The 12,006-nt window shown below is 44.8% G+C and overlaps 1 protein-coding gene across 1 annotated transcript in view; it reads right to left on the bottom strand.

Moving 5' to 3' along the window:
- Window positions 1-12,006, bottom strand: part of LOC106610063 (deoxycytidylate deaminase) — a 49,320-nt gene that overhangs the window by 22,098 nt on the left and 15,216 nt on the right. The window contains exon 4 of the mRNA XM_014209192.3: window positions 2,520-2,636. Coding sequence (XP_014064667.1) covers window positions 2,520-2,636 — 117 coding nt within the window. The remainder of the gene's footprint in view (window positions 1-2,519; window positions 2,637-12,006) is intronic.

Raw genomic sequence — 12,006 nt, 5'->3', positions numbered from 1 at the left:
CGCGGGAGTCAGGACGGACCACAGCACTGCCAGCGCGGGAGTCAGGACGGACCACAGCACTGCCAGCGCGGGAGTCAGGCCGGACCACAGCACTGCCAGCGTGGGAGAGAGGAGGGGTGGAGAGAGAGGGTGAAGGGGAGGAAAGGAGGAGAGAGGAGTGAGTCAAAGTAATTTGGTGAATAAAAGAGTGCCAGTGAAAATTGGAGAAAAACAGAATGATTGAAATAGAAAAGAAAAGCGAACGATAAAAAGGTGGAAAGATATTGGAGGGAGAGAGAGTGAGTTCTGGGTGGCTCCACATGGTTACTGAGAAGCAGCGCAACTCATTTGAACTCCAGTCCAAAAATAAAAGTCAACTGAGAGATTTGTTGAAACGTTGATTGAATGGGTGGCCTGCTGGAGACCGAGAGGAAAGGAAGGGGGGAGCGGTGAGAATGATAAGACCACAGTGCCCCCTAAAGCCAGAAGAGTACTCTTTCTCCCTCCATCTCTCATCTGAAGAGCCTGTGTATTGAGAGGCCAAGAGGGTTTCGTTCAAAGCGCGCGCGCACACACGTTGAGGGGCCGAGAGGCTAACGTTCAAGGCCTCGCAAGCGTTACTTTAAAAAAAGGACTCGGAGAATCCCTTCTCGTTCTTAGAGAGCTGAGCCGTTCTGTTCGTCGGTACGTGAAGCGCATTTATTAAACCCACAAACGACCCAACGACCCCACAAATGTAGAAGTTGTAATCAAGGCTGAATGGAAATAAGTCCATTTCTAGAATGAGCGATTAAAACCAGACGAACAGGTGCAGCGCTAAGGAGCGTTGTGGAATTGAGCCCAACTGCCTTCCGTAGGCCTATCGGATTCACTGACACGTTTCACGGTAAATAGCAAACACATCTAAACACATCTATTGTTAAACCCTCTGATTCTCCTCATGCTGTTATGACAGTGAGACGGATAGATAGGAGGGAGAGAGACAGCGAGTCGGGGAGAAAAAGGGAAAGAAAAAGAGAATTAGTAAGACAGAAGCAGAGGGAAAAAAAGAGAGCTTTTTCTAGTGGCGGGGCGGAGTGAACAGTCATCACACGCCACCTTTGTGAAATACGGCACTTGTTGCTAAGCGTTTGACGAGCCAGGTTGAAACTGCATCACAAATTAGGCTGGCTTGTTGCTGTTCAGTTTCCTACTCTCCTCTTAAAGGTGCAGGTGAACGAGAAGTGTGTGTGTCTGTGTGTATGAAGTAGGAGCCTGGAGATGGAGCTTACACCCCACTGTGCCGGGGAGAGAAGAGGGCCTGGCAAGCCCCGCTTGTGATCAGAGCAAAATAGTGTGTGTAGGAGTGTGTCGGAACTATGAGTGTGTGTATGCATGCCTGCATACATGTCAGTATATATAGCTCTGTGTGTGTGCCTGTGTGTGTCTCACTTCGGTATGCAGCTCCAGGAGGGCCTCTTGCCTAAGGAGCAACAGCAGGGGGTTGTGGGAAGATAAGGGGGAAGGAAAGTTTTTCGAGCGAAGGCAGAAAGCGGTAGAGAGGGAGCGAAGGAGAAAGAGAAGGATAGAAAGGGGGGGGAAGCTGTGCTTGCTGTTCGTGTTGCTATGTTTGAAAAAGGCAGAGGTTGCGGAGTATAATAATCCTGTTTTCTATCGTAGGTGGGGGGGAGCGGAGGGGTAGGGGTACGGGTTGCACCCAACACCCAACAAAACGCACCCAACACACTCTGCTGAGAATCTGTTGAGATTTGCTCCCAGGCGCAATCGCCGCAGTTGAATTAGTATTAACAAATATATATATATATATATTACTGCCATTTGGTAAACAAACGCCAGTACAGCAGGAAGCTAAATCAAAAGGGAAGACGAGCAGATATCTCCTACTTGCGTGGTTGTAGTGGGTTGCTGTGTGGTCTGCCCATCCATCAAAGCTAATCACGTAGGCGTTGGTCTAATACCTGAATAACTGATACTGCACAGAGTGAATAATGTATGGCACTTAGGCTAAACACAATGTGAGGGAAGCTAAACTGCTATGCATTGTGGTTGTCAACCGGGATATATAGAGGGAGAAAAGATGGAAAGAGGTGATGTTTAGTGGAAGAGGAGGAGAGGTGTCTCGCTGTGAATAGCTGAGTCAAGGACGAGAGGGAGGAGTGTGTGTGTGTGTGTCCCTGAGAGGAGAGGTACAGAAAGAGAGGTATAGAAAGAGAGGAGGAGGAGTGCATCACGGGAAGAGCATGAACGAAGGAAGAAAATAAAAAAGGAAATGCGGAGAGAAGAAACACGACAACACCAAAAGGTACGGAACGAGAGAAGGAGTGTGCGACCCTGAACGGATGAAAAGGAGCGGAGAAAAGGTATCACAAAGAGAGAGATGAAAAAGAAAGTAGAGGGTGGAGAAAAGTGAGGGAGGGCAACAGTTGGGAGGAGGCTCACCTGTTTGGAAACGGAGAACAAAAATGACAGAACAGAGGGATGGGTGAAGGAGAGGGAGGGGTCTCATCTGTGTGTGTGTGTGTGGGGGGGGGGGGTCCCACCTGCTTGGATGATGAGCTTGGCACACTCGTTGCAGGGGAACAGAGCCACGTACATGGAACAGCCCTTCACGTCCGCTGAGTTCTTATTCATGATAGCATTCAGCTCCGCATGGCACACTGGAGGAGAGAGAGGGAGGAAGAGAGAGGGAGGAAGAGAGTGAAAATCTGGTCAACACACCAGGGGTGGCAGTGAATCAAAAGAGACATTAATATGCAGATGATACAGGTTTCCTAGTTCCAACAGCCACATAAAAAAAAGTCCACTGGTCTAGGATCAGGTCCCCCCTGTCCATGTAATCTCATTAAATTGATCTAAAAAGGCTAAACTGATCCTAGTTCAGCAATTCCTCTTTGAGACTCAATACAGGCCTTAATTCCCATTGTCCAGCGGAAAGTGATGCACTGAGAGTGAACAGATGCCTCCTCTCCGCTCCACCCTGGCAGCCATAAAATGACTCCTTCCTAGCGTTAATTACGGGAAATGAATTGCCCCCATCAGCGACGGTGGCCGATTACAGAGGACCCCCGCCAACCCCCAAACTGTAGTGTGATTACCATTACCCCGCCACTAGCCCCATGCCAACCACGCCGCCACCCGCTACTGTGGCGGATTTGCTTTGGCACAACATCAGAGCACGGCACGGCACGACATGCACGTTGGTCCACTGCGCTCACAGCAAGCAGGCAGAACTCATTCGAGAGAGAGAGAGAGCCGAGGGATGGTTAACTTGGAGAATTTGTGACAAACAGTTGTCATGGCAGCATGTCTTCGGTGGGGAACATGATATTATCCTAAGCACTGTTTAATGTTACAGTCACTGGTCTGTTACTATTAGAACAGTGGTAGTTACCATTACCACCACTGGTCTCAGTTACGATTAGAACAGTGGTAGTTACCATTACCACCACTGGTCTGTTACTATTAGAACAGTGGTAGTTACCATTACCACCACTGGTCTCAGTTACGATTAGAACAGTGGTAGTTACCATTACCACCACTGGTCTCAGTTACGATTAGAACAGCGGTAGTTACCATTACCACCACTGGTCTGTTACTATTAGAACAGTGGTAGTTACCATTACCACCACTGGTCTCAGTTACGATTAGAACAGTGGTAGTTACCATTACCACCACTGGTCTCAGTTACTATTAGAACAGTGGTAGTTACCATTACCACCACTGGTCTCAGTTACTATTAGAACAGTGGTAGTTACCATTACCACCACTGGTCTCAGTTACTATTAGAACAGTGGTAGTTACCATTACCACCACTGGTCTCAGTTACTATTAGAACAGTGGTAGTTACCATTACCACCACTGGTCTCAGTTACGATTAGAACAGTGGTAGTTACCATTACCACCACTGGTCTCAGTTACGATTAGAACAGCGGTAGTTACCATTACCACCACTGGTCTCAGTTACTATTAGAACAGCGGTAGTTACCATTACCACCACTGGTCTCAGTTACTATTAGAACAGCGGTAGTTACCATTACCACCACTGGTCTCAGTTACTATTAGAACAGCTGGTAGTTACCATTACCACCACTGGTCTCAGTTACTATTAGAACAGCGGTAGTTACCATTACCACCACTGGTCTCAGTTACTATTAGAACAGCGGTAGTTACCATTACCACCACTGGTCTCAGTTACTATTAGAACAGTGGTAGTTACCATTACCACCACTGGTCTCAGTTACTATTAGAACAGTGGTAGTTACCATTACCACCACTGGTCTCAGTTACTATTAGAACAGTGGTAGTTACCATTACCACCACTGGTCTCAGTTACGATTAGAACAGTGGTAGTTACCATTACCACCACTGGTCTCAGTTACGATTAGAACAGCGGTAGTTACCATTACCACCACTGGTCTCAGTTACTATTAGAACAGCGGTAGTTACCATTACCACCACTGGTCTCAGTTACTATTAGAACAGCGGTAGTTACCATTACCACCACTGGTCTCAGTTACTATTAGAACAGCGGTAGTTACCATTACCACCACTGGTCTCAGTTACTATTAGAACAGCGGTAGTTACCATTACCACCACTGGTCTCAGTTACTATTAGAACAGCGGTAGTTACCATTACCACCACTGGTCTCAGTTACGATTAGAACAGCGGTAGTTACCATTACCACCACTGGTCTCAGTTACTATTAGAACAGCGGTAGTTACCATTACCACCACTGGTCTCAGTTACTATTAGAACAGCGGTAGTTACCATTACCACCACTGGTCTCAGTTACGATTAGAACAGCGGTAGTTACCATTACCACCACTGGTCTCTGTTACTATTAGAACAGCGGTAGTTACCATTACCACCACTGGTCTCAGTTACTATTAGAACAGTGGTAGTTACCATTACCACCACTGGTCTCAGTTACTATTAGAACAGTGGTAGTTACCATTACCACCACTGGTCTCAGTTACTATTAGAACAGTGGTAGTTACCATTACCACCACTGGTCTCAGTTACGATTAGAACAGTGGTAGTTACCATTACCACCACTGGTCTCAGTTACGATTAGAACAGTGGTAGTTACCATTACCACCACTGGTCTCAGTTACTATTAGAACAGTGGTAGTTACCATTACCACCACTGGTCTCAGTTACGATTAGAACAGTGGTAGTTACCATTACCACCACTGGTCTCAGTTACTATTAGAACAGTGGTAGTTACCATTACCACCACTGGTCTCAGTTACTATTAGAACAGTGGTAGTTACCATTACCACCACTGGTCTCAGTTACGATTAGAACACTGGTAGTTACCATTACCACCACTGGTCTCAGTTACGATTAGAACAGTGGTAGTTACCATTACCACCACTGGTCTCAGTTACTATTAGAACAGTGGTAGTTACCATTACCACCACTGGTCTCAGTTACTATTAGAACAGTGGTAGTTACCATTAACACCACTGGTCTCAGTTACTATTAGAACAGTGGTAGTTACCATTACCACCACTGGTCTCAGTTACGATTAGAACAGTGGTAGTTACCATTACCACCACTGGTCTCAGTTACTATTAGAACAGTGGTAGTTACCATTACCACCACTGGTCTCAGTTACTATTAGAACAGTGGTAGTTACCATTACCACCACTGGTCTCAGTTACTATTAGAACAGTGGTAGTTACCATTACCACCACTGGTCTCAGTTACGATTAGAACAGTGGTAGTTACCATTACCACCACTGGTCTCAGTTACTATTAGAACAGTGGTAGTTACCATTACCACCACTGGTCTCAGTTACTATTAGAACAGTGGTAGTTACCATTACCACCACTGGTCTCAGTTACTATTAGAACAGTGGTAGTTACCATTACCACCACTGGTCTCAGTTACTATTAGAACAGTGGTAGTTACCATTACCACCACTGGTCTCAGTTACTATTAGAACAGTGGTAGTTACCATTACCACCACTGGTCTCAGTTACTATTAGAACAGTGGTAGTTACCATTACCACCACTGGTCTCAGTTACTATTAGAACAGTGGTAGTTACCATTACCACCACTGGTCTCAGTTACTATTAGAACAGTGGTAGTTACCATTACCACCACTGGTCTCAGTTACGATTAGAACAGTGGTAGTTACCATTACCACCACTGGTCTCAGTTACTATTAGAACAGCGGTAGTTACCATTACCACCACTGGTCTCAGTTACTATTAGAACAGCGGTAGTTACCATTGCCACCACTGGTCTCAGTTACGATTAGAACAGCGGTAGTTACCATTACCACCACTGGTCTCAGTTACGATTAGAACAGCGGTAGTTACCATTACCACCACTGGTCTCAGTTACTATTAGAACAGCGGTAGTTACCATTACCACCACTGGTCTCAGTTACTATTAGAACAGCGGTAGTTACCATTACCACCACTGGTCTCAGTTACTATTAGAACAGTGGTAGTTACCATTACCACCACTGGTCTGTTACTATTAGAACAGTGGTAGTTACCATTACCACCACTGGTCTCAGTTACTATTAGAACAGTGGTAGTTACCATTACCACCACTGGTGAATAGCGTAAATGAACACTGATCCGCTGTGTGATCCAACAGCCAGCGCCCCCCCTTTAAAACTGCTCCTAAAATTGACTAATAATGTGGACCTCACAAAAGCCTTTTGTGGTCCCAATTAGCTGCAGAGTTACTTGAAACCAGAATGGCCTTCCCAGGTAGAGGGCAATTATCCCCAGTAACCATGAGCGAGAGTTTCTGAACAAGAGGGATGTTAAGAAAGTGTGTGTGTGTGTGTCTGTGGTCTTGGCTAAGAAGACTGCTGTTCCTTGTAATTGCATATTACAGCCTTTATTATGGCCAATTATTTCCCTTTGAAGATGATTAGACATTTTCTACGAGGGTTTTTGTTTTCCTTTACCCAGTTTCGCAAAGCAATTGCTGTGTAAAAAAAAACCTTCACATTGTGTCTAGCATCATGCTACAACCTGGACAGCAAATGTACACAAGGACCTGGATAGTGGAAACCCTAAGAGGGCTTTTAAAGATACCCCTGGATGGGATGAGGAGAAAAATAAATCTTGTGTTTGAAGATACAATCTCATTCTATTTTTCTAACGAAAAGAGGATGCAGAGCAGAGAGCGTAAGAGCGAGGAAGAGGGGAGAGACCCATTGGCCAGAAAGAGTGGGAGAGAAATAGATTAGGGGAAATAAGGGATTCTTCGCCTAGCTTTGCTAACGGCACAAGAAGACTTGGGCATATCTGCATCATAGCTATGCACAGTATGTTGCCCAATATACTCCCATCTGCAAAAACATAAATGTATCTTTATGAAAGAGCTTGGAGAGAGTTAGGGAGAAACTAGACAGGAAAAACTAGGGTGTTTCTCTAGAACCTTTAAATTATTCTGAAGTGGACTGGAAGAAGAAATAGGCCTACATCCTTTGAATGTAAAAAAAAAAGGCTGTCTGGAGAGTCGCCAACTCATTTACTCTCGGCAGTTCGCTCTCCCTCTGTCCTCCAAACTAAGCAACCCCCCCCTAACCTCTGCATATTAACTGGAGACATCCTTAAAGCTTCAGGTAACACACACACACACCCCTACCTTCAGGTCTCAACTCAAAACTGCCTTCAATTACCGGTGAAACTCAAAGAATTCAAAAAGAACTCCTTCAAAAATTAATAACTGGGCAGTTAGTTTGACTTTCCATATTTTTTGTAGAACCCTCTCTCCTGAACTCAGGAGATTAATTCTCTGGTTCCCGTGGCCATTAGAAAAAGCTGTGATGAAACAGTGATGTTGTCTAATGTAAAGTCCGTCTGGGAATGTTGGAATGGAATACTCTGGAACACCTGTAGCCAATTACATGTGGATGTTGGGCTGCCAGTGACCCAACGGCATAGTGTATAGGGTTTCTGTAGGAAGCCAGAGAGGGAGGGGTCTGGAATTGAGAGGATAGACTGGAGTGCACTGAAGGGTTAGGACTATACATTGTCAACCTATAAAGCCCTGTAGAAGTTTTTAGAAGGCTACAATTGTAATATCAGTAGTAGTAGGCGTTGGGCTATTAGGTCAAATAAACTATACACATACAAAGTCAGTGTGTGTGTGTGTGTGTGTGTGTGTGTGTGTGTGTGTGTGTGTGGGGGGGGGCTGGCAGATGGTCAGTTAGGTGCTCTCTGACCACTGTAGCCAATTAGAGAAGCTATTGAGAGGTCAGAGGTCAAGATTGGCCACCTGCCAACCAACATTTTTTTTTTTAAACAAACACACACACCCCGAATACCCATACTAGCGTACTACATGCTTAAACTGCATACAATGCATGTACTCATCGTCGCATACTATTTAGCACGATCTGTTTAGTAAAAAGTATGCAGTATGCCACGGCGGCTCCTGACTGGTTGAGTAGGTGGGGCGGGGCCGAGTGCAGGTGGATTTTTCTAAATTCAACAGACATGCATCACATTAAGCACCCTGATAATAGCTCATTTCCAATTCGATTCATTTCTCTAAACTCTGAATGGAATAGGTATGGAGTTATAGGCTTACTCTGGATGGTTATAAGCAGCCTATCACATTCAACCTATACCGTAGGTAAATATGTTCAATTTAAACATATTTATTGTGAAACCAATGTGCTGTAACATAAATAAATGAAATCAAATAGCCTAGCGCACCTGACTTGAACAGTTGAAAAGTTTGTGTACATGGCAAATTCAGAACCGCTGGACAGCAACATAGTAAACTAAAGCACTGGTCATTGGGAATGAGATCAGAATGACTGCTAAGGCTTGTCCCCGGTGCCGACATTGTCAGAAATCCAAAGATGGTTTAGAAGGCCAAGAGAAAAATAAAAACTTTTCAAATGAGAAAACCGAAAACCACTATTTATTTATTAATATATATTTTTTTTAATTCAAAGTTATAGCCGACGATGCAATACTCAATCATTTTAAGGATAACAAAATCTACTTAGCCTACATTTGAACACCGCCGCAGAAACTTCGCTATTCTACATCTTCCCAATTAAGTAGCCGAGTTTTGTTGTTTGGCTACTTGAAGAGAACTAGGGCCTATCACTCGCAGCCCACCGCTTCCAATGCATTATGGAAAAGTGTGCATCTAATTCTACTAGATAAAGAGCTGAGATGAGTATAACATCCTGGCATTTAAACCGTCTCGATTTTCGAAAATTCACATACTATAAAACATATTTTCGCCTACTGAGAACGCGCCATTGCGTTGTTTCACGGTATTCAGTGGTTTCGGTAGCGCATCCCCTTATCTAATTGATCAGCTGTTGTCAAAGCCAACATGAGTATGACATCCGGACATTTAAAGTATACTCGATTTTCAAAACGTCGCATACTATTAAACTTACATTTTTTTGTGCATACTCAAAACGGCCTACTATTTAGGACGCAACTATGGGTATTCGGACTCTCTCCCAGAGTCAACACACTCAGACAAACACAAAATGTGCTAATATAACCACTGAAGCACAAAGTATTGCGGCACTGCAGCCTACGACCTATTAGCCAGTCACCCACAGGCTTGTCGAGTCATGTGACTTCTAAAGCTCCACTAGATTCTGTCTGCGTCTCAAATTGCACCCAATTCCCTATAGGCCCTGGTCAAAAGTAGTGCAATATGTAGGGAATAGGGTGTCACTTGGAACACAGATTCTGTTCTCCGCTGCCAGGGGACACCAGAGAGAGTGCCTGGCCCCTAGCCAGAGATGCCACAACCCCGAGGAGACTGGAGAGAGGGAGGGGGGAGATAGAGTTGGAGAGAGGGCATAGGGAGGGAAGGCAGAGAAAAGAGATTGAGGGAGAAAGAAAGAGGAAGAGCAAAAACGAAAGCAAGAGTGTGCCCAGTGGGAGAGAGGCTGTAGAGCCGACCGACACAGCAGACAAATAGAGGGCCGTTAACTTTGCTACATCGGCTCAAGCAATTACATGGCTATTCCTTTGTGTTAGTAGGGAAAAGAATGGGGACGAATTAGGCATTAGGAATGAACCGGGTCGGGAGCAGAACAGAGTTACGGGCTGAGGACCGAGTTTCTATTATTCCTGGATAGTTTTGCTGAGTGTGTGTGTGTGTGTGTGTGTGTGTGTGTGTGAGAGAGAGAGTCACTGCCAAGGGAGCGGTTTGATTTCCTCTCCTCTCATTCTCTTTAATAACAGTACTTAAAGAATGCTTCATCTACAGAACAGAGAGAGACAATAGTTACTGGGCTTACTAAGGAAGAAAGGGATGAGGGTTTTCTGAATGAGCTTCTAGAAAAGGTTGGACGCAGTATTAATCGTGTTGAATATACTGTCCCTCTCTGTATATTATAGTATGATCATACATTCCCTCTAGTTACACAAAGTGGGACAATGCAACATATTGTGATATTATAGAGGTAGAAAGTAATTTATCTGAGACACACAGACACTTTGTAGGGTCAGGAAGAGTTTAAAAGATCAGCCCCCCAAAAATTGACAAAATGCTCTTAGTGCTTTGCCTCTTCACACCCTCGCCATGGCAACCGTTGATAGTCTCCCACGCTGGCATCTGCTGCCCACAGTCTGCCAACTGTGCCCTCAGCCCTCGCTCCCCCTCCCTCTCTATCACTCTCCCCCCCATTCTCTCCCAGTGGGCCTTGTCCCCATAGCATTCAGAATAGTCTAGCTCCCCCCCCCCCCCAGAGTTCCCCCAAAGTGGCCTACACTGTATATAAACAATTCAATTCAATACTGTATGCGATTGCAGTAAAAAGTATGACTCTGAAAGAAAAGCCCTAGGGAAGGTGACCGGATTTAGGAAATTAAAAAGTGGGAATTGTATTTATTTTATGTATGGCTGCACGAAAATAATAAAAAAATGAAAAGTGGCCTTGGGACTATATTTAACTACCAATTTTCACTATAGTTCTTTCAAATGATTTAATTGTAAAACACAAAATGGATTACCCCCCCTAGTTCTTAATCTTAGCCCATCTAGTAATTCAAAAACGACCCAAGTCTGGTAGCCAATGCTGTTGGAGACACTTTGGTTATTCATGAGATGGTTACAACGCATCACCGATCAAACGTTCTTATAAAACAAGGTCCAACCAGGCCATTTTACAGGGACAGGCCACCAAAACCGGGGACGTCCGGTCACCCTAGGTATCTCTAACAGGTTATAATTGCATGTGATTACAGTAAGTGCTTATGTCCTAGGGATGGACTTGTTTCACTTCACAAACTAACTGCCCCCGCTGGTCCTATTACCTTATCACGAGCTCTCAAGGCTTACAAATCAAACTTTTCTACATTCCAACCAGAACGCTCAATAGATCAGGACCTGATTAGAACAGCGTCTGGTACAAGAGGCGCAGCTGCTGCTGCACTACTAATGTGGTTGACACACACACACACACAAAAAATACTGATCATTTGGTTCACAGCAACAACTAAAAATGTTGAAAATATGCCAGTCATGGTTGCCAGAGTCAGAGCTAATATCATCATTAAAATCAGAAGTTGGGAGAGAAAACACTAGTAGCAAGTTCCCTCTAGGTTTTGTGTGTGTGTGTGTGTGTGTGTGTGTGTGTGTGTGTGTGTGTGTGTGTATTCGCTCTGTGAGCTTTGAGAGGACATGGAGACTAACTGGAAGTTGTAGTCTCCAGCGCCCTCTTCAGGAGAAACTGTCTCTCCTTCTAGTTCAGACTTCCAAGGGCTGAGACAAGAATCAAGATGTCCTCGTAGAACAGAGGTACAGCTACTGAATCATCTCCCTGTAAAAGCTCTCCCTCGGACACGCTCGCTCTCTCTCGCTCGCTCTCAGAAGTAGAAACAGAGAGCACGAGCGAGCAGTTGAAGGAGACAGGAGAGCATTCCATCTTCCATCTAGTCTATCGTTTTTCGAAGAAATACATTTATTTCCCAGCGTGTGCCATCTGCTCTCCTTTCACCCTCAAACTACCTGGTTTCCATGACAACTGTACAAAAACATCTCTCCTTTCCCGCTCGTTGG

This window comes from Salmo salar, chromosome 08 (genome assembly GCF_965601325.2).
Source record: "Salmo salar chromosome 08, fSalSal1, whole genome shotgun sequence".
Classification (NCBI taxonomy): domain Eukaryota; kingdom Metazoa; phylum Chordata; class Actinopteri; order Salmoniformes; family Salmonidae; genus Salmo; species Salmo salar.
Note: the sequence above shows the minus strand (reverse complement) of the source record. Positions and strands in the feature narration are given on the sequence as shown.